This window comes from Lissotriton helveticus, chromosome 1_1, assembly GCF_964261635.1.
Source record: "Lissotriton helveticus chromosome 1_1, aLisHel1.1, whole genome shotgun sequence".
Lineage (NCBI taxonomy): Eukaryota > Metazoa > Chordata > Amphibia > Caudata > Salamandridae > Lissotriton > Lissotriton helveticus.
The window spans coordinates 272,515,530-272,535,392 of NC_136057.1; the positions used below are offsets into that span (position 1 = coordinate 272,515,530).

General features: G+C 40.5%; 1 protein-coding gene across 1 annotated transcript in view; it reads right to left on the minus strand.

The window, feature by feature from the left end:
- Nucleotides 1-17,164, minus strand: part of LOC144792181 (cathepsin S-like) — a 34,831-nt gene extending 17,667 nt beyond the window's left edge. The window contains exons 1-4 of the mRNA XM_078667116.1: nt 17,110-17,164; nt 9,185-9,288; nt 4,955-5,097; nt 644-829 (exon numbers count right to left, since the gene is read on the minus strand). Of these exons, the coding sequence (XP_078523242.1) occupies nt 644-829; nt 4,955-5,097; nt 9,185-9,287 (432 nt within the window). The 5' untranslated portion in view covers nt 9,288; nt 17,110-17,164. The remainder of the gene's footprint in view (nt 1-643; nt 830-4,954; nt 5,098-9,184; nt 9,289-17,109) is intronic.
- Between the last annotated feature and the right edge of the window lie 2,699 nt (nt 17,165-19,863).

A 19,863-nucleotide genomic window follows, 5' to 3' on the forward strand; every position in this document is an offset into this window, starting at 1 on the left:
GGTGTTTTGAATGCATGTTGATGATATGCAGAATTACCATAAACGAAGAGATTTGCTATTCAAGGTGCTGAATATCTCAGAGGAGAGGATGGATGAAAGTGTCATCAAATGAAACAGGTCAACAACCCTCCTAGGCGATAACACTTCTGCAATACGACCTTCCGCATCATGTCCCCAAACACTTTCTTTGCTCACGCCCCCACCGTTTCAAAATGAGTCACAAACCTAGGTTCTTCAAAGAGAACAAGTTCAGCATATACTTATATATGAAGAGGAAACATGGTTCTAATGGATGAGGCTTCTTTGGATTGCAGTTCTGCACACCGACCACAACCAGTTTGTAGAAGGTGGTGTAACCAAACCAATGCACATTACATCAAATGAATGGCGAACTAGTCAAAAAAGTACAACTAATTGCTAGCTTCAAAATAGAGTCCATCACAACTGTACTAGAGTGCAAGAATGTAGGTAAAGCATTGTGTATAATATTCATTTTTCTTTGTTCCAACCTGACATACCATACCGCTAAATGTAATGAATGCTCAGACACCAAACATACTCTCGAGTCATATGAAAATACTGCACTGTGCCAAGGGAATAAAGATGCTGTGCATTCCTCAAAAAGTAGAATGTAAATGCTTACGGTGGCAAATGCCCAGCAAGATCCACAGAAGGAGCCTTGATTTTTGGGTTCTGTGACACAGTTTTCTTTCCTCCAGTCAACCTCTTTGGGAAGGTTGACATTAGTACGGTATTTTTTGACTTCCATGGGTTTTTCTGCAGATCGTGGAGCGATCAAACATCCCCTTGATTCTCGTTCATGTGCTGTCTGGATATAAGACATATCATTAAATTTTTTTTATGCAGTAATGCAGTGGGATTTGCACAGTCGAAGAAGTCTGTCTCTTTGGACCGGAGCAAAAAGTCTACTCCCAGGAGATTGGAAAGGGGCATCTGATCTGCTCTAAATCTGCAATGCACAATTAAATCATCTCTTTACACTGACAAGCAACTCCCTACGATTTGCATGAAGACAACTAATCGAGATTGAACATTTTATGATGATCTAGTTATAGCCTTCTTCCCAGCTACCACACAATGGAAGTCTCTGCTGCATGACCTTCTACAGATATCTTGTGGTTGGGTTATATGGTGCTTAGCGTGCTCTTCTCACAGGTGCAGAGGTTCATTATTCAGCACAAAAGCAACACATACCGGAACATGATGATACCATTTAATTAATGTGTACTGTTGTAGCTTAAACGAGAGAAGGGAAAGATACACAGCAGACAGACAAGCATTTCAATTTAACAAGAGTCATTTTAATTCAAGGCCTATACGAACTATGGTCAACTTTAACATGACAATCACACTCAATATAAGTGTGTGAGTGGTGCAGATTAATGCAGATGTTATGCTAAGATTAACATGATGACCTCTCTTCACCAGTAGCTATTCCTAATAATTCACACATGTCCTTAGAGATTTCAGAAATGTATTCAACTCACACCAAAAGTGATGTACATTCACCAAAAGGCCTAGTTGGAGTATATGAGACCAAATGATATAAGTTAATGATGACATCACAGGAATATTGTCACATGATGCTTGACCCTGATACCATCACAGAAAGTGGTTCATGAAAGCAAAGTAGGGCATATTTGGCACTTTTTTGTAATGCGTTGATGTGGTTTTTAGACAAGTTGAATATTTTCTGACATAGCTCATGTTCTAAAAGGCCAGTTTTTCTTCTATGCAAATATGTAGACACATTTGCCTAAGAGATTTCGTTTCAGGGCATTTAAACACTGCAGCTTGAATCGCCATACTTATGAATCCCCCTTTCCCACATCAGTGGAGCCAAAATATTTTTATTGTAAGTAATATAAACTAAGGGCACAAGGGACAGAATGAATTAGAACTGCATTGTCTCCTGTATACAATGTCGCTTTTCAATCTTTAACTTTTTAAAATGGTTTTCTTCTTGCATTTCAAGTACACAAAGTATGACAACACATTATCGCTAGACTGCAGCATCACAAGTACTTTCTTTTATGCAAAAGTCAACCGTAATAGCATTTCAGAAGTTAGACAAATAAGAACAGTAAAGCATTATTAAGGATTCCTTATTTAATTTAATTTATTTATTAATTAATTTTTTAAGCATGTAAATACTGAAGAAGTTGACCCAGCGTTGGATCTTGTGAAGACTGTTTCTAGTGCAAATTATTTCTGTTAGCCTATCAAAAGGTATATAAGAAAAGAAAAACTAAGACCGAAAAAGCCATGTTGATAGTTGATAACTAGGGAGGTGATTTCAAGCTAGTCGTAGTTTTTTAAATGAAGGAACATGTGAAAAGAAAAACTGAGGAAGATCCGAAATTTCTAGTAGGTTGATGGACGCAAAGGAGATTTTAAGATGAAAGTGTTACAAAGTGGAGTGCATAATGTCAAAAGGTGTTGTGAACAGGATCCTTACACTTGCTCTTGTACAATTATTTTCTCTACACCTTGCAAACCTCCTATCATCATCCCCCAGTAAAATTTGTACTAACATGAAACGATCAGATGGAAAGCCCAACCTTCATAAATGGATTACTCTGTGACCACACACCTGTTCAGCCACCTCCTCAGCTTACAGATATCCAGATTTGTGGATTAGAACCACCCCATTCAAGAGATGTCCTCATGGGACAACATCAGATCTAAAGTGCAGAGTAGTCACTTGCATCTGGAGATGACTATTCAAGATGTATTCCCAAACGTACCATGTAAGACGTCACTATGCTATCCATCTGCATGACTGTCATCAATCAATCGGTGGTTACAATCTCTTGTTGGATATTGAGGGTGTTGGGAAGATTTTCTAACCTCCTGGCATGCGGAACCCAAAAAACTGTAGTCCAGGTATTAATCCTTTCCAGACTTGACAATGGGAACATACTGTACCTCGGGACCCTGGACTATCTAATTCATCGAGTGCAAATGGTGTTGGATATGTCAATTCCCCTTTTGTTTAAACTTCCCAACCATGCCTCTATCTCCCAATACCATGATCAATTGCACTGGCTACCCGTTAAAAAGAGTATCAGGTTCAAAGCACTGATGGTGGCCCATGCCACCTTTTATAATATGGGACCTAAGTACCTGTCCAATAGGATGGTTGCATACTGTCTCAAAAGAACTCTGCATTCACAGTCCGCAAGATTGCTAACTATCCCTATCACCGTACGGAAGAAATGGGGTGGATCAGCCTGCTCTGTTCTTGCGGCCAAGTACTGGAATGAGTTCCCTCTCCCTCTCAGATGCATTTCTGAGAAGAAATAATTTCATAAGCATGCTGAAACTCATCTGTTTTAGCTGTAGTGTGTGAGATTCAATCTATTAGCCATCTGCGTTAGCACCGGGACACTCTTGCAGTAACTGTTGCGCTTTAGAAATCCCCTCATTCATTCAGAAGGTTTCTCCCCCAAGAATAGTTGGATTACAACACCATCCTTAATTGTATGATAAGTGGTGCCTTTGTCGCTGTTGCAAAGCACACAACCTATGAACTCCATAACAACAATGTTTGACGTGCAGAAGTATACCTCCTGTAAAAGTTTAGGGTATATGGGTTTGAAATTAGGTTATACAGCCATCCAGCTGCGGCTCCTCCACTAAGGCAGAGAAGCGCTGCCCCACTGCTCTGTGAGCAGTGAAAAAAGAAAAAAGAAAATGATAATAGCACAACGTAATTATCATTTTACTTTTCCATACTGGGGAGGTTTACAGCGCTGGCTGGGATGTCATCACAGCCAGAAGGGGAGGAGTGGCTATGGCACTAAAGTGAACACATCTTTGTGGTTGTTCCCTCAGCATTACTCCTCATATCCATCTGGATGTCTCTTTGTGGTTACTCAGCCATGCTATCATTTTCCTAGCCTTATTTCAATTTTTGTATAATTTCTTCTATACTCCCATTTAGTGTGCCCCAGAAACATCAGTTAGTTTCCCTCTATTTGTTCTTCAGTCTATGCAATATACATTGCCCCTTTTCGGTCTTAGTGGATGCTCCCATTTCTGGTGCCAAAAAAGTAGTTTCAAGATCTCTGATGCTCTGTATGTTCCTAGGGGCAATGCAGGACATCTCAAAGAAGGAGACTGATGAAGACCTCTGGTCAATCAGGGTATGGCTGTTCAGGTCTCATGTGTTTAACCTTTGTACATCCCTACTTCACCTATGTGCTCCACAACAGGCTTACAATATTGATGACTGGGAAACCCAAAAGTTCATATGAACTAAAATGAAATTGAAATTACTTTGATGCAAGCTCTAGAAATCTTTGGAATTGAAATTGCAAGATTTTTAAAGTGTCGGCAGTTAGGGAAAATCAAAGAAATGGGCCTAACACTCGCACACTACATTATGATTTGCCTTAATGGGCGGTTCACAGGCACAGGCCAGCTCAGGCTTCATCAGGAAATGCAAATTCAATATTTCACCCGCAACTCATATTTCACTTCCTCTCCTCATCACCTTGTTTTATTTGCTCCCTCTGCTTTCATTCTGTACAGATCTCAGGTACTTTATAGTTGGGTTTACACTATATAAATCCAATACATACATACTTCAAAGGGATACTGATGAATATTCAAACAATAATGCAGGTGCATGCAATGCAGAGTTTACAAAGGATGCCATGAAACATGTTTTCAAAACTCCCAAAGAGGAGGGTGTAAACAAAAAAAAAGAGAAAAAGTATGGACTCCAGGGATGCTTGTTTAGGGATGCAAGAATCAGAGTAAACCACAGTCAGCAAATCAGATATGTATTTTCAATGATATCACTTACATTGATCTGTCTGGCACATGTCCTACCTACCCAAATGTGTATATCTTGAACCTTTAAACATTTGATAGACAGTAGTGTTGACTTTATATTGTAAATCTGACAGGAAAGATAAGCACATACCAAATCTGCAAAATGGTTCATTTCCAATCGGTAGCTCTTGTTGCCACGGTCAGCCAGAAGGTTGTGATCCCTCACTTTCTGCCACGTGGCCTCCCATGCATTCCTTCGGACCTTCTCCATATCAGCATTTAAGTATTTCCTTCCTGAAAAAGAAGAAGAAATGCAAATATGAAGAGCCCTCTGTGCATACATTGTACTGATCTCTGCCAAATGTTTTCTGTGTGATCCCTTTAGTGAAATAATGTTGGAGTCACCAAAATTGCTACTTTTTAAGAATGAATACAATTTAGGGATAAGAAGTGCTTCCCAAGTCCCATCCTCCCTGACCTCCATGTGTCATTGAAGTGCTATCGTGCTAGACCAGTGCTGTGTGGCTCTGAACAGTATAGCTGTCTACACCACAATTACCCTTGCCACTAGAACAGTCTCTCTTTGGAGCTGGATTTCTGTTAGGCTACAAGAGCCCATGCCAATGATATAGAATTTTAGGTTGCTTCTAGCCAGGCATTTCTCATGCAACTGGGTCCTACATCTGAAGCACGGGGTTTGTTTCCTAGTTGAGAGAGGGGAAGGCAGGAAGGTTAGAACAGTGGAGCATTTATGTGCCCATTTGTCAGATCATTCGTCAGTTTGCCTGAGCCTGAAGGTGGGCAGAAAATCCCCACCATCAAGGTGGACTCTGGATAGAACTCTATTGTTAGACCCACACGTGAGATCAAAGTTGAAGGAGATAACTGAGGATTATTTTTGTACAAATGGTACACCTTACCTCAGGTTACCTGGGAAGCTTACAAAGCTGTTGTTAGGGGGAGGCTAGTTGGGATTGCTGCATATCAAAATAAGGTCAGCAAGGGCAAAATAAGCTCCATAGAAAATAGATTGAAACAGCCGTAAGAAATGGTGAGGGCGAGAACGAGCACAGGATACACAGAATATGAGCTCTGCGGATTTGGAAATAGGAGAAAGGAAGGAAGAATTATCTTGTATTTTCGAGGGGATAGTCAGGAGAAAGTGGGAGGCGAGCAAGTACGCACACCATGAATATGGGGAAGGATGCATAATGCTCCTGGCTTGGGAATTAAAAATGGATCAGAACCAAAATAGGATACCAGCCATTATGTTAGAGGGGCAGACCTCACCAAGTTGTGGGGGCAAAGAGATAGAAGGTGCTTTTTTAGATTTTTTTCAAACCCTCTATACAGATGATGTGGGAGCTACAGAGGAGCAGGATGGGGGATATCCAAATGATTTGAAATGGCCATTTTTGTCAGATGAGCAAACGGGGTTGTTGAATGCTTAAATAACGATTGAAGAGGCAGTAGAGGCAATAGCGAGACTGAAGAGGGGGAAGGCGGCTGGTCTAATGCCCTCCCAAACGAGATTTATCTGTCCCTTAAAGATGAGATTGCCCATTTTTAAACAAAGAAATTTAACTTGTTTTTTCTTGGAGGGTCTTCTATACTGGAGTCTTAGAAGACTACTATTTGCATCTGCGAAGTGTTGTGAATCTCATTGCTGAATAGGGGCTATAAGATCTTTACGCAGATTCTGGCTGGGAGACTGGGAGAGGTAGCAGGCAATCTGATACATCAAGACCAGAAAGGGTTTATAAAAGTTAGGCAGATTTTCGAGCTGACAAGAGTTATTAGGGGCAATAGACATAGCAACTCAAGAAGGGCTCCCTCTGTCAATAATTACCTTCAACGCAGCAAAGGCTTTTCATAGGGTGAGCTGGCCCTTACAGGAAAGAGTCATACGGGTTCGGAGAGGCTTTTGGTAGGGCCTTGAAGATGATCTATAGAAGACCATCTGCTAGGATACTGGTAAATGGGAACCTCACGCAAAAAACATCCATATCACGAGGTACAAGGCAGGGCTGCCCTCTCTCCCCTCTTCTCTTCAATCTTTATATTGAACCATTGGCCATCAAAACCAGGGCCAGTCAACAGATTTTGCCATTTGAGTTTGGGGTCTGGGAGAAGAGGATAGTATTGTACGCAGATGATCTGTTGATATTCACAAGGGACTTGATATTTTCACTCCAAGAAATTTTTAGACACATTTGGGGAGGTTTTGGGTACCAGATAAACTGGCAAAAAACTGATATAATGGAGTGGAACTTGCAGACTAACAACCCCCTGGTGAAGGAATCAATTAGGTATTTGGGTATCATGGTGACAAAGAGCTTCAAAGACACTGCACAGGGGAATTAAGGGAGGGTAGCAAATGAGTCCAAATAGTTAAAATAAAATTCGGGCAGGGCTTCCACTCTCTTTTTTAGTAAGATGGAATATCTTGAAGATGGCGATACTACCAAAATTCACTTTTCTGTGTGCCTCAATCCCCCAAAATTCACTTTTCTGTGTGCCTCAATCCCCTTGGACAAATTGCAGGGTGCACTGTCTAGTTTTATTTGGCCTTCTAAAGCAGCCAGAATTGCATAAAGGAAAACTCCGAAGGGGAAAACAACAGGGAGGAATTGCTAGCCCAGATGTTTCCCAATATTGTAGAGCATTTCAGTTTCAATCATCTAGAATTATACTTCAAGAATATCCAAAGTAGCCATCGCATTTACATTCAATGACTCAGTTTGAAGGAGACCACTTTTTGTATAAATTCGGCCATCCAAAGTTTTTCAAAAAAGTAAAACTGAAGATACTACTAGCAGCATGCAAACTTTGATGTCAAATCAGAAGAACCGTAGGAATCCCTTATTACAGTAATTGTGCCCCAATATGGGCATCTCCAGGGACTCCTGAGTTTTTGAAGGATAGCCTTTCTGGCATGTTAGTAGATGCAGGAATAACAAGATGGGGCCAGTTACTCAATGGGAAGACTCTGATAGACTGGGAGCAGTTATCACTAATGACGAATAGGGGGATCTCCAGATTTAAATCAGTTGGCCAGTTTGGCAAAATCATTGGAGAAGGTAGCAGTGGGTTGTAGTATATTGGAAGAGAAGTTTTTAAGAAGTTTTCCACAGAACAAGGAGGTATCAGATTGGTACTGGCTGTTTGTACTCACTGGAGAAGAAGATTTCACTCATTTTCATTTCATAAGCTTTATTCGGTACATATCAAAGAAATTACCATAAAAGCGAGAAGATTTCACTCTTCCTGTTGAGATCTGGAGGAAGGATCTTCCATCAGGAGACATACAAAGCGCTTGAAAAATATATATATCGACTGCGTGGTATGTTGTTTGTGCTGCTTCACTCAGGAGAAATCATTCATTCACGCTAGACAGGGCCGGTTGGTCACCAAAAAGGCTAACAAGGATGAATAAGCAGTCAGTCAAGTGTTGTCCTAAGTGTGGGGAAAAAGAAGAGGACGACCTCCATATGTTCTGTCATTGCCTGAATCTCCAGGTGTATTGGCACGATGTAAGTGAAGTCCTTTTAACATCATTGGGCATGAACCTAGAGGTGAGCCTAAGTTTAATTATGTTCGGGGTTGCGTTAGAGGAAGAGACCAGGGTAATTCTGAGCAGCAAAGAAAAGAAGCCACTGTTTGTGCTGATATTGTTAGCAAGGTGTGACATTTGTATAAAGTGGATATCGCAACACCCTCCCTTAAGGAGGGAATGGTTGGACTAAATTCAAAGGGTCCGAAAGTTGGATGGAAGTAGGGAAGGGATTAAGAAACTGGACTGCTGAGATAATTGGGATCAGAATTGTTCGTTTTGATATTTTTACACTGGTGTTTTAATTTTGTTAAATCTGGTTCAGAAGTCCAATGTTTAAGCAATTTGGCAATAACTCCCGGGCTCCTGGGTTGAGGACTGGTTTTTCTAGACCTTTTCTCCAGGTCAGCCCTGTGGCAATAGGAAAAATGGGAACAACTGGTGTCATTGGTGATGAAGCAATGGACAAAATATAATATTTGCTACTTTAATCTATTTGGTGGTTTATTTGTTCATGGCATTGGCTTAGAAACAGACATCCGCAGTAGGTGGGCTAATCCCACCAGGATTTTTGATCCATCTAAAAATCAAAATTACATATATAAACATTTCTTCATAAATGACCAGAGCTTGAAATACTTTTACTTTACATTTCAGGAAGCTTGGTTTATTTCTGGCACAGTTATAAGAGAAGGGTGTGTAAGATTTCTGGTGAACTGTTTCCCATGTCATTGAAATCTTCCAATTTACGGAATCATTCTCAACATGGTTGACTTCTATGTTTTAACAGATGGATGTACTTTGGAAACTACAGAGCGCCTTTCTTACCGTACTTGGACTTCCATGTCTCCCATTCCTGGTCAAGATGTTTGAAAGCAATGGAAAAGGCCAGGAGAGCTGGCAGGAGGATAACTGCTTGCATCACCTGCATCCTACAAGAAGGAAATAGGCAGTGTAAAGTTTCAATTGATGTAATTTGTTCCACGTTTACATCTTGTTCTACCCTCTGACTACTGCTAGAGCCCCCTTCACTGGGATCAATGTGCTCCCCTGTAGGAACTCTCGATAGACATCTCTAATTACTAATACACCCAAGAAATCCTTACAGTCTCAGCACTCAGGAAGTTGTACGCTTTGATTGGGTCTACCAATGAGAACATGGAAGTGACTTATGAGGTGCCTGTTTTTTATTCTGACGGTCAATGATGGTCATGAATGAAAGACATACAGAAACGAGTGGCGTAACACACATCCCCATGACCTCCGCTGTGCGGGGGGCCCACTCTTCTATATATGAAGGGGGCCCACTCAGCTTGTTTGTCCAGGGTGTGTGTTTCCTGTAAAGCAGATGCAGTTTGCAGCCTGCTTTGAGCTGCTCGGCGCCGACACAGGATGACTCAGCAGTGAAGAGAAACATAATAACAACTTTTGTTTCTCTTTCACTCTGAACCTGCGAGGCCCCCTTCAAGAGCAGATACCCCCTCTCACTCCTCACAAAAAGTGTCTTCCTTAGAGCACTGCTTGTCTGAGAAGGGAAGAGGCTGCAAAGAACTTATTGCGGCAGAGATAAGGTTGCTACCTTTATTTGCTAACAGACAAATATAGCCATCTGTTCACAATTTAACTTTCTGTAAAAAGGCCCCAAAATGGTTCTGAAATTGAACTTTATAAGAAATCATTGTTATTCCTTTGAATATGGCCTTTTTTTTTATGGCCTTCTGTTTTTGTCAGCCAGGGGTCACCAGGGCAGCTGTGGAGCACACTTAAAGTGTTTTCTTCTTACATTGCCTCTTTAAACTATGAACTAATGAGGGGAAAAACCAATCTGATTTTTCTAATTGTTGCACTGGCCGGTACATTGAAATGCAGCTCATGCCCCTATAAAACCAGTTAGGTGTCAACCATAGGAAGAGGCTGTGTGCAATGGAGGGAAAAAATATAGCTGGAATGTTGAATTAGTGGTGAAGGATGTGGAGGGAGGATTGCATATGAGTGATTGTGGTAGTTGAGCGTAAGGAAGTTGCCCCCCTCCCCCAAAAGGCTCTCCTACAACACAAGCCTTTTTCTCCCAATGACAAGCACAGTTGTGCCTTGCACAGGGATCTTGTTTTTTAAATGGAATGCTGTAAGGGGACAGGGATATAATTTTTTAAAATAGTTAAATGCAGGCATTGTGTCCTCTGCACCCAATAGGAGTGATTGTGTGCAGTGCTTAATTTATAAAATATTAAGTGCCAGGGCCCTGACAAGGAGTCCACTGCAACTTGCGCCAACCATCGCTCCTGTTATCGCTGCCAAAACCACTAATAGCCATCTCTCTTGCCAACAAGTGCTACAGTTCAGATAATTCGAGGTCCCCATAGCTAAAGGAATGACTATGGTGGCAGATATTAGTAATTTTTAATGTATATTGTATTTATAAATAACCGTTGTTCTGCTCATCTCTAAATTAGATGAGCAGCGCCACCATGTGGCAGACTGTCCTAAGTGTTGTGTTAACAATTAAGTGCCCTTGTGGAGCACCGGAAACAAATTAAGATCCAGTTTTGAGCACCGGAAACCACCGGCTCAAATTAACCACTGGTTGTGTGGAGACGTAATATATTTTAATCCAAGCAGGTAAATTGAAAAGGTAATTCAATACAAGTATTTTAAATGTATTACCCAAATCAGCATTTACCCATGCCTGCGTGGACAATCACAGACATCTGCACTATTTTCTCTATGCGTTTTTTATTGTATGCGTTGTCTAGAACAGTGATACTCAAAGTACAGCCCGGGGGCCACTTGCGGCCCTCTTGACCTTTCCATGCGGCCCCCCGGTTAACAGCAGCACTAGCTGCTGTTTAGTTGCTGGGAACTAATATTCAGAAAAAAATGTTAAATAAACAGGCAAGCATGTATTAACCTGCAAATACATGTTTGGCCTTTTATTTAACATGTTTTTAGACCTCCTTACCCAATCCCTGACCCACACTGACCCCGACCACCAGCCTGCTGGCATCAGTGCGGCCCTCAGTCACGCCACAGACAGTACTTTGTGGCCCTAGGGCAAATGTTTGTGAGTACCCATGGTCTAGAATATCACTAGTGGAACTATCTGTAGTGTCCTTAGAAGCACATTGTAGGGGGGTCTAAATTAGGACATAGTTAAACTGGTGGCTGTATTTTATTAAATAAATCTGCACTATTTTCTCTATGCGTTTTTTATTGTATGCATTGTCTAGAATATCACTAGTGGAACTATCTGTAGTGTCCTTGGAAGCACATTGTAGGGGGGTCTACATTAGGACATAGTTAAACTGCTTGCTGTACTTTATGAGATAAAGCATCCCCTGCCATACATTATAAGGATATTTCAACTCACTGAGGAGTTCCATGACCATATAACGGAATGAGGCCGAAGGTGACTTACAATATCTTTATCATCTAAAGCAGCAGGTACTTTATTCCATGTAACACACCATCACCTTTCCCACAAGCCACTTAAATCTTTGGTGTGTAGCTAGTGGTGTAACAATAGCCTCTTCAGCACCCATGGTGCAGAGGGCCCCCTGCTCCAGAATGCCCCCTCCTGCACTGTGCAAGGGTGGTGAGATCCCTGTCCCTAAAGGTCCTCTCTGGGTCGAGGGTATGGGGTGCCCCCCTTTGTGAAATTTGCAGGGTGGCCCCCTTAGGTTTCATAACACCACTGACAGGAACAAGACATGTCATGAAAGATACCTGTTAACGTGCACACTTTAACCAGACTTATCTAAGTTTCAATGTCACAGTGTATTAAATATTGTTACATTTCGATTGACTAACAATGGCTGCCTTGGTGTGCTTTAGTTTTCAATTTTAGGTGGAAAGGCAATCATGGTTTAATCTGTAAGGCCATAAGGGTTTGGGTCTAGATACAGTCGAACATAGGGAATAACAAGAATTAAAGACATAGAGATACACTTCTTCAGATTTACTACCTCACCTGGTCCCAATTTATGACCTTTTTTTAAATGTACAAATGTTTTCCAAGTTATACTTACAAACTGTGCTCAAAACAGCTACCTACTAATCCTGAAAAACAATTGTGTGTTTGATTTCTAAAAGAAATAATATAGCCATGGGTATTTTGGGAAAAAAACAAAAAATAGCAAATTATAATGCACTTCGGAGGTTTTTCTTCTTATCAGAGAAAAAAAGGGTTACACAATGGTTTGTTAATAATAACATTTTTTGTGAAATTGTGGGTGGTGACAACATTCAGGGCATTCCCACCCAGGAATGCCCACCGGCCACTGCCAGGAGCAGATTTATTCAGTTTGACTAATTCCATTTACAAGTCTAAAAGCTTGTTTTCTCCCTTGTAAACCAACCTATTTATGCAAGTAGGAATGATTTACATGACCAAAAACCCAAGAATGCAGCATTCAATGCCAGGCAATGTCTTGGAAGGATAGACTTTATTTACAGACAAAAATAAATGATTTACTATGATATGATATGGTATGATATGATATGATTTGAAGGATATTTGTAGAACGCTGCAAATGCCGAATGCGTCAAGGTAATAACATGATATTTGTCAAATAAAAATTGAGCCTGGCACGCTCAGGGCCTGGAATACAATTCAAGTGTTTGAAAGCTGTGAGGCACAGACCCGACAACTACTCTGTGTGTATGACTGTTTCCTCATTTCATTCCCAACTCCAGGCCCCAATCACATCCCCTCCCAAGAAGTAATTTCAACATCATCCCCAACTAGACCCAGGCACACTCTCAACTCAAGGCCTGCTCTTGAACCCCAGTCTCTTTCTGCCCTATCCCTTGTGCATCTCAGCCCAGTTTACAATCTTTCCTAGCTTTGTTCTTGCCTGTCCTCAGCTGGTACTCATACTTATGGCTTCTTTTCTCTGACCTCTTAATTTAACATACATCATACCTTATTTGTCTTGTGGGGTTCGAAGATTTAAGTCTTCTGTTTTGTAATTTGTGTTTGTTTACTTGAAGTGCCCTAACTGGCTAAATGTCAAGGAAAGAATTCAAAACAGACAACTAGATGAGCATCTGACACCTGTTTTGAATAAAATAAAAAAATATATAACAATAAATATTATTAAATATTTTATTTTTGAATTTAAAAATAATGTAAAAATCAATGTTATTACTAAATAATAATGTTTATTGTTACAATATTTCTAAGTTTGAAAAAGGTGATTAAATATGTATAATTAAATAATACATATATACTATTTGGATATATTTGTCACATTAATTTATATGTGGAACTATTTTGTGTCATTCAATTTAATTTTACAGTATTTCTTATGGGGTTTTATTTTGAGTCCCAAAACAACAGTAGAGGAAGTGTAGAGGTAATGATAGAATCACCCTGCTAACTGATCTATATAAACAACAGGATTCTATCAATGTGTAATAGTGACTAATTTTAGGTGTGGAACTAGGCTCTCTCTTGAGATGACAAGACGAGGGCACTATGTGCTTTTAAAATAAAAAAAACTTGGAGCGGCACAAGGGTATGATTAAGGCATTGCACTAAGAAGTGGTAACTTTACCGCGTGGAACACCCTTCGTTTGCCAGCTCATGAGGCACACTAGATTTGCCTTACCAAGACCACAATAGGTCCGTTTTTTCTACGTTTCACTTTAGGCCCACTCATGCCCAGAAGCTCAACTAGGGAAAACAAAAGGAGGCTCGGGTCCTGTCACTGTCTGGCCTGGACCTCTACAATCTAATAAACAAAAACAATTGGCCCGACAGGTTCTATTTGAACTGCTACCCCGCCTAGTTTAATAAATTACTAGGTCGGACAACTTTAGTTAAACAAATTCATACTTTATATAGAATTTTTTTGAAAATTATTCTTTTGTCATCAAAGAAAACACAATAAGTGACATATATATATATATATATATATACAATTTTACAAAGTGAAACATAAATGTAATAATTAAATGGCAAACATCACAAAAAGATTGTTACATACACAACTAAAGAATGCCTCTTAGTGAATTGGTTGTGAGGCACCAGTCCTTAATAGAAATCCCCTCAAATCATAGTGGGATCGAAACGCGTTGACAACTCGCCACCTAAGACAAAGAATAGAAGGGGCTACATAGGGATAAGACAACGCATTTTGTGCAAATTCCATCGCTCATAACCCCTACAAGTAGCACCCTCCATGAATGCAAAATTACGTCTTAGGGTGGTGTAGACAAGGAGGCTTGTATAATAATTAGTATGTCCACTTGTCAGTTTTTATTTCTATTAAGGACTGGTGCCTCACAACCAATTCACTAAGAGGCATTCTTTAGTTGTGTGTGTAACAATCTTTTTGTGATGTTTGCCATTTAATTATTACATTTATGTTTCACTTTGTAAAATTGTATATATATGTCACTTATTGTGTTTTCTTTGATGACAAAAGAATAATTTTCTAAAAAATTCTATATAAAGTATGAATTTGTTTAACTAAAGTTGTCCGACCTAGTAATTTATTAAACTAGGCGGGGTAGCAGTTCAAATAGAACCTGTCGGGCCAATTGTTTTTGTTTATCAGAAGCTCAACTAGGCAGCCGATTTTTGCTACCTAGTTGTAGGACCGTAGGCATACTACTTTAGAATCCGAAACTAAGTACTTTTCTGTAGGGACCATCAGAGGTCCTGATGAATAAGCAGTAGGGGACTGCTTATGAAACATGTTGACCATGTAGCAAGCTAATAGTTCTACCAACAAAACCCCTTTTTAATGTTCCCAGCCAGAGAAGTTAATAAAATATATTTTTTCTACTAGCCAGGGAATTTTTAATTTTTATTTTGCACCCACATATACAGGTCCCTACACTTCACTGATATCACCTACACTGCACCACACATAGCCTATTGTCACAACAAAACTAGTGCTCCCACGTAGCCCGTAGGTCGCAGAACGCCCCGCCCCGTAGAGGGACGGGAAGACCCCTTTGATGAAGCATGACACAAAGGGATTCTTAGTGTGTGAGGGGTATTTTAAAAGCACATAGTGCCCTCGTCTTGTCATCTCAAGAGAGAGCCGAGTTCCACACCTATTAAATAGATAATCATCACAAAAATTAAAATTAGTCACTATTACACATTGATAGAATCCTGTTGTTTATATAGTTTTATTTTGAGTCCCAACCTCCATTTTTTTCTATTGGACGGTGTTGCAGTACCAGTAGTAGGCCATGTGTAGTGCCGGACTTACTACAAAAATGAAAGTTAATGCAAAAGTGTAAGTTGCTACAAAAGTGCAGTGTGTAAATATCAAAAAATAGTAAACTTACTCAAAAGTGTAACTTTAATCAAAAGTGCAAGCTACCTTTGTGAATCAGACCCATAGTTACTACTAGGGCTAATAGGTGTTGCATCAGTCAGAGAACTAGGGAGGAGCTGGGAATGGTTGCAAAACAGCAGTGCAGAGCATCTCTGTGGCTTGTGAACAGTGGATTACAGAATTACAACATATATGTGTATATCTTCAAGAAAACAGAAGGGATTTGTCACACACATCAAAATACTTATGACAATAAACCAAGCGCATGTTGCAAGCATTTGTTAGTTGATAGTAAATATAGGAGAATACGATTACAATATCTCACATGAGTGTGAAGTTATAATTTGTAATGGTTATCCTGTGAGTTGCAAGAATACTAAATACATTGCACAGCCCCAAGCATAACTATGGGATTGTAAAATTTGAGAGAAATGCAGGGAGAGCACACATCTTAAAAGCTGGCGGTGAGGTAGGACGAGCTGTGTTAATGGGGACATCTAGTGAAGAAAACCCTGTTCAGTATAGAAATCACTAAAACAGTGGGTAATGCCCCTGTTCCTTGTATAGCAGAAGTACCACTTTTTCTCGTAAGCATTGGCCTGATCAACAGGTCTGCCATATTGTTTCAGGAAGTGTTTGTTAATAGTTAGCCGATCTTGTGTGTGTTATTTTTAGGAGTCCTAGAAAGAAAGTTCCTTAATGAAGCACCAATTTAGGCTGTAAATACATGGAGGCTGGAAGTATGGCTCATCTGCTGAACAGACTGAATTAGGAATGTCAGGGAGCGCCCCCAAAGGAGGGCTACTGGAATTTTGCAAACTAAGTATTGCAAATGGTAGTATTTTTGTTTCATCATTAATAAATCCCACACGCATCTCAATTTTGAATAAATAACGCTGTAAACAGCATCCAAACAACCTGTCATTCTAAAAACAAATAATCTATTTACTAGCAATTAAAAACTCACTATGTCAATTACACAAATATATCAAAGAGCATACACTATCATGTTGCATCTGCAGTCTAACACAAAAATGCTCGATGTCCTGTAACCAATTGCCAATGGGAACACAAAATAGCTTTATTTACCATTCTACTGTGTTGACTGTATAGAGCCGATTAACTTTACTTGCTTACTTCCATACAGCCTTAGATAGCAAGAATGTAGACGTGCTTTTTTTTGTATAATACACTCAAAAGTTGCCTTAAATTCTATCCCCCACTCCCAGGCTCACTGACATGTCCTCTGATTTACTCTATCTGGCTTGCTTAGTTCTTAGTTCATTCAAAATGAAACCCTCAAATCTGGTAAAGAGAGGCACGTTCAAATAATAGCATTCTGTGACATTTGTCCCACACAATTATCTACTACCATCACTGTTATAAAACATTTAAGTAAAATAATATATTTACAATTTGCATGTTATGAGTCTTCAGCTGAGCCTTCTAGTAAGTTACCTGACTGGTAGGCCTTGCAGGTTTTCTTCGATCTCGAGATGCGCACTCCAGTGGTACCTCTTGGAGAAGGATACCCAAGTCTTTTGCGCTGGCCATTTTATGGAGCCCTTAGAATCTGACAAGGGCCCTGATTTTCCTGTCTCATTTCCTCTGCTGGTGGGTGGGCTTGGGTAAGATGATCCCCAAGAGAGATGTGGCCTTATCACAACGGTCTCCTCAAACGTCTGTCAATATCCTCAGGCCTACTACATTCCCATTCATAATCTGCATCAACTGTCAACCACCCAGTGACCACAGCTTTCATGACTGTTGTGGACAAGCACATCACGATGGAGGAATCACAGCATGTCCATTCATCACATTAAGTCTTAGATCAAGTAAAATACATACTAGAAATAAATCACAGGGGGTCGAGGTTACAGTGTTGTGTCTGGGGAAATGGCTAGCTTTCCATAGAGATCAAGACATGTTAGGGACAGTGCAGAGTGGGGATGAGCCAGCAAGATGTAGTCAGACCCCAGCTAAGGACAATTAAGTGAGAATCTCAAAGCCATTCTTAAGTGCACAAATCATGGGGAAAGAAGGAGGTGGGCACAAAGCAAGAGACATTCCAAATCTAAAAGAGGTTATAACAAGAATTGATAAAGCCAAAAGGTTTTGTTTGCTTTCTTGAGATATATTTTTGTTCTTTTGTGGTGTTGGTGTTTGTTGTTATTGTTTAGCTTCTGTAGCTTTATTTCTGGTGTAATTATTGTACTGTGTTGGGGTTTCAAAACATTGTGTTGCTGATTGGGGCAGTGACATTCTACATTTGCAGTTTGTGAAATATTTTTCGTTTTGAAATGGTTTTCCTAATAGAGAACTTATAGAAGGAACAGATTTTCCAGAATTTGGACATCATTTTTGGCAATAAAATTAAACTAAGATGACGAAAATCATTGTCATACGCCTAGACGAGTGCCGTCCTTTGGTCCTGGTCTGGGAAGGGCAGGCTTTTAAGTGATATAATCAAATTGGAAACTTTTGAAAAGTTCACTCCAGCGGACACAGAATCAACTATTCTAAAGGCCAGGCCAGGTCACACATGGACCCATGTCTGCCTAGCATTTTAAAACAGGTTGTATCAATAGTTAATATACAGATCAACCCAGTAGCAGGCGGCAACATTTAAACATGGAGGGGTGCAATGCCCAAACAACTTACCCTATACATGTTGCATGTGCTTGAGGGTACTGTTGCTGTCTCTCTCTTCTCTCCTCAGCAGAAAGGGAAGGACTTCCTCTCAGGTACAACCGAAACCAACCTATCCTGGAGCTGTAGCGCAGCTCCAGGATTGGTTGGAGCAGGCTAACCCAGTGTTCATTTTGAGACTGAGGGCCTGCAGCTGCAATTCCTTTGCTGTTTCTCAGACCTAGGATTGCAGGCTCTGAAGTTCGCAGGTCAGATTGGCCGTCTGAAAACAGCCAGCCACTCTGACATGGACCCTGGCAGGGGGTTGAAGTAATAGTGCAATTGCACTAATCAGCTCCACCCCCGGGCTTCGCACTGTATCAGTGCAAGCCTGCCACACATAATAAAATAGTACCTATTAATGTGTGTGCCTACTGTGTTGGCAGCAGGAAGAGCAACGCTCCTCTGCCATAACAGAGGAGCTTTCCCTGGATCAACCCACTATTTAATCAATCACTGAAACTAGGAGCAGTCCCCCACTCATGGGATGAATCTCAAGTGCTCTTACTGTTGAAAATGTCCAATGCAGACCCACTTTGTCTCAGCCTATTTTCATTCTTCCAGCCAGGTTACCCAGATAACGGAAAGTAAATGGATCCTGCGTGTTACTCAATCAGGCTTTGGTCCCCATGTAGCTCAATTAGAGGTTACTGAGGGGCATATTACCAAGGCGGCGCTATAAAATTATCGTCGCTTTTGCGGCAGTTTTAGGCCAAAAAGCGGCAATAATGTTATCTCCTAATCAGCAAAGACACACTATTGCGTGTTTTGCTGATTTAGCGCCCCTTACAACAACGCCCAGCTTTGCATCTCTAATGAGATGCAAAGTGGGCGCTCCTTACCAAAATAACTGGAGAAATGTCGCTAACCGACATTGCTCCAATTATTAAGCTGCACGCAAACAAGCTGAGCGTTAAGAAAAGTAGCGCTAACCACAGTTAATGTTACTTTCCTAATGCCTGCTTGTAACCTGACTTAGCCATGTACTCCAATGGGAGGTGAATTACATGGCTAAGATCACCCTGCCCCTATCAGCAAGGTTTTACTGGTTGCAGTGTGATTATAGCTGAATTACCAGTGATAATCAGACTGTTTTCCAGCTAACGCATAGATTCCTATCGCTTGGGAGATAAGCTTTGATGATAGCACGCTATCTCTGCGATAGAATCCAGCGTTAGGCTGCGATAATTATCCTCGCGCAAAAAGCGTTGATCGATAATTATCTCAGGACCTTGCTAATATGCCCCTGAGTTTGTTAAGGTTTACCTTGACAATGGGAAAAAAAGCAATGGTCATTCATTTAGATCTCTTGGTGGCTTTTGACACAGTGTCCCATAACATCCCTCTAAAGAGGCTGGAGGAATCTGGGATAGTAGAAAAAGCAACGATGTGGCAAAAATCTTTTTCATCTGAAGGGAAACAGGGTATTATCTTCCACCATTTAACAAGAGCCATAAAGAATCGAGATATGGGTTACTGTAGGGTTTAGCTCATAGCCCCATGCTGTTTAATGGATCACTGACA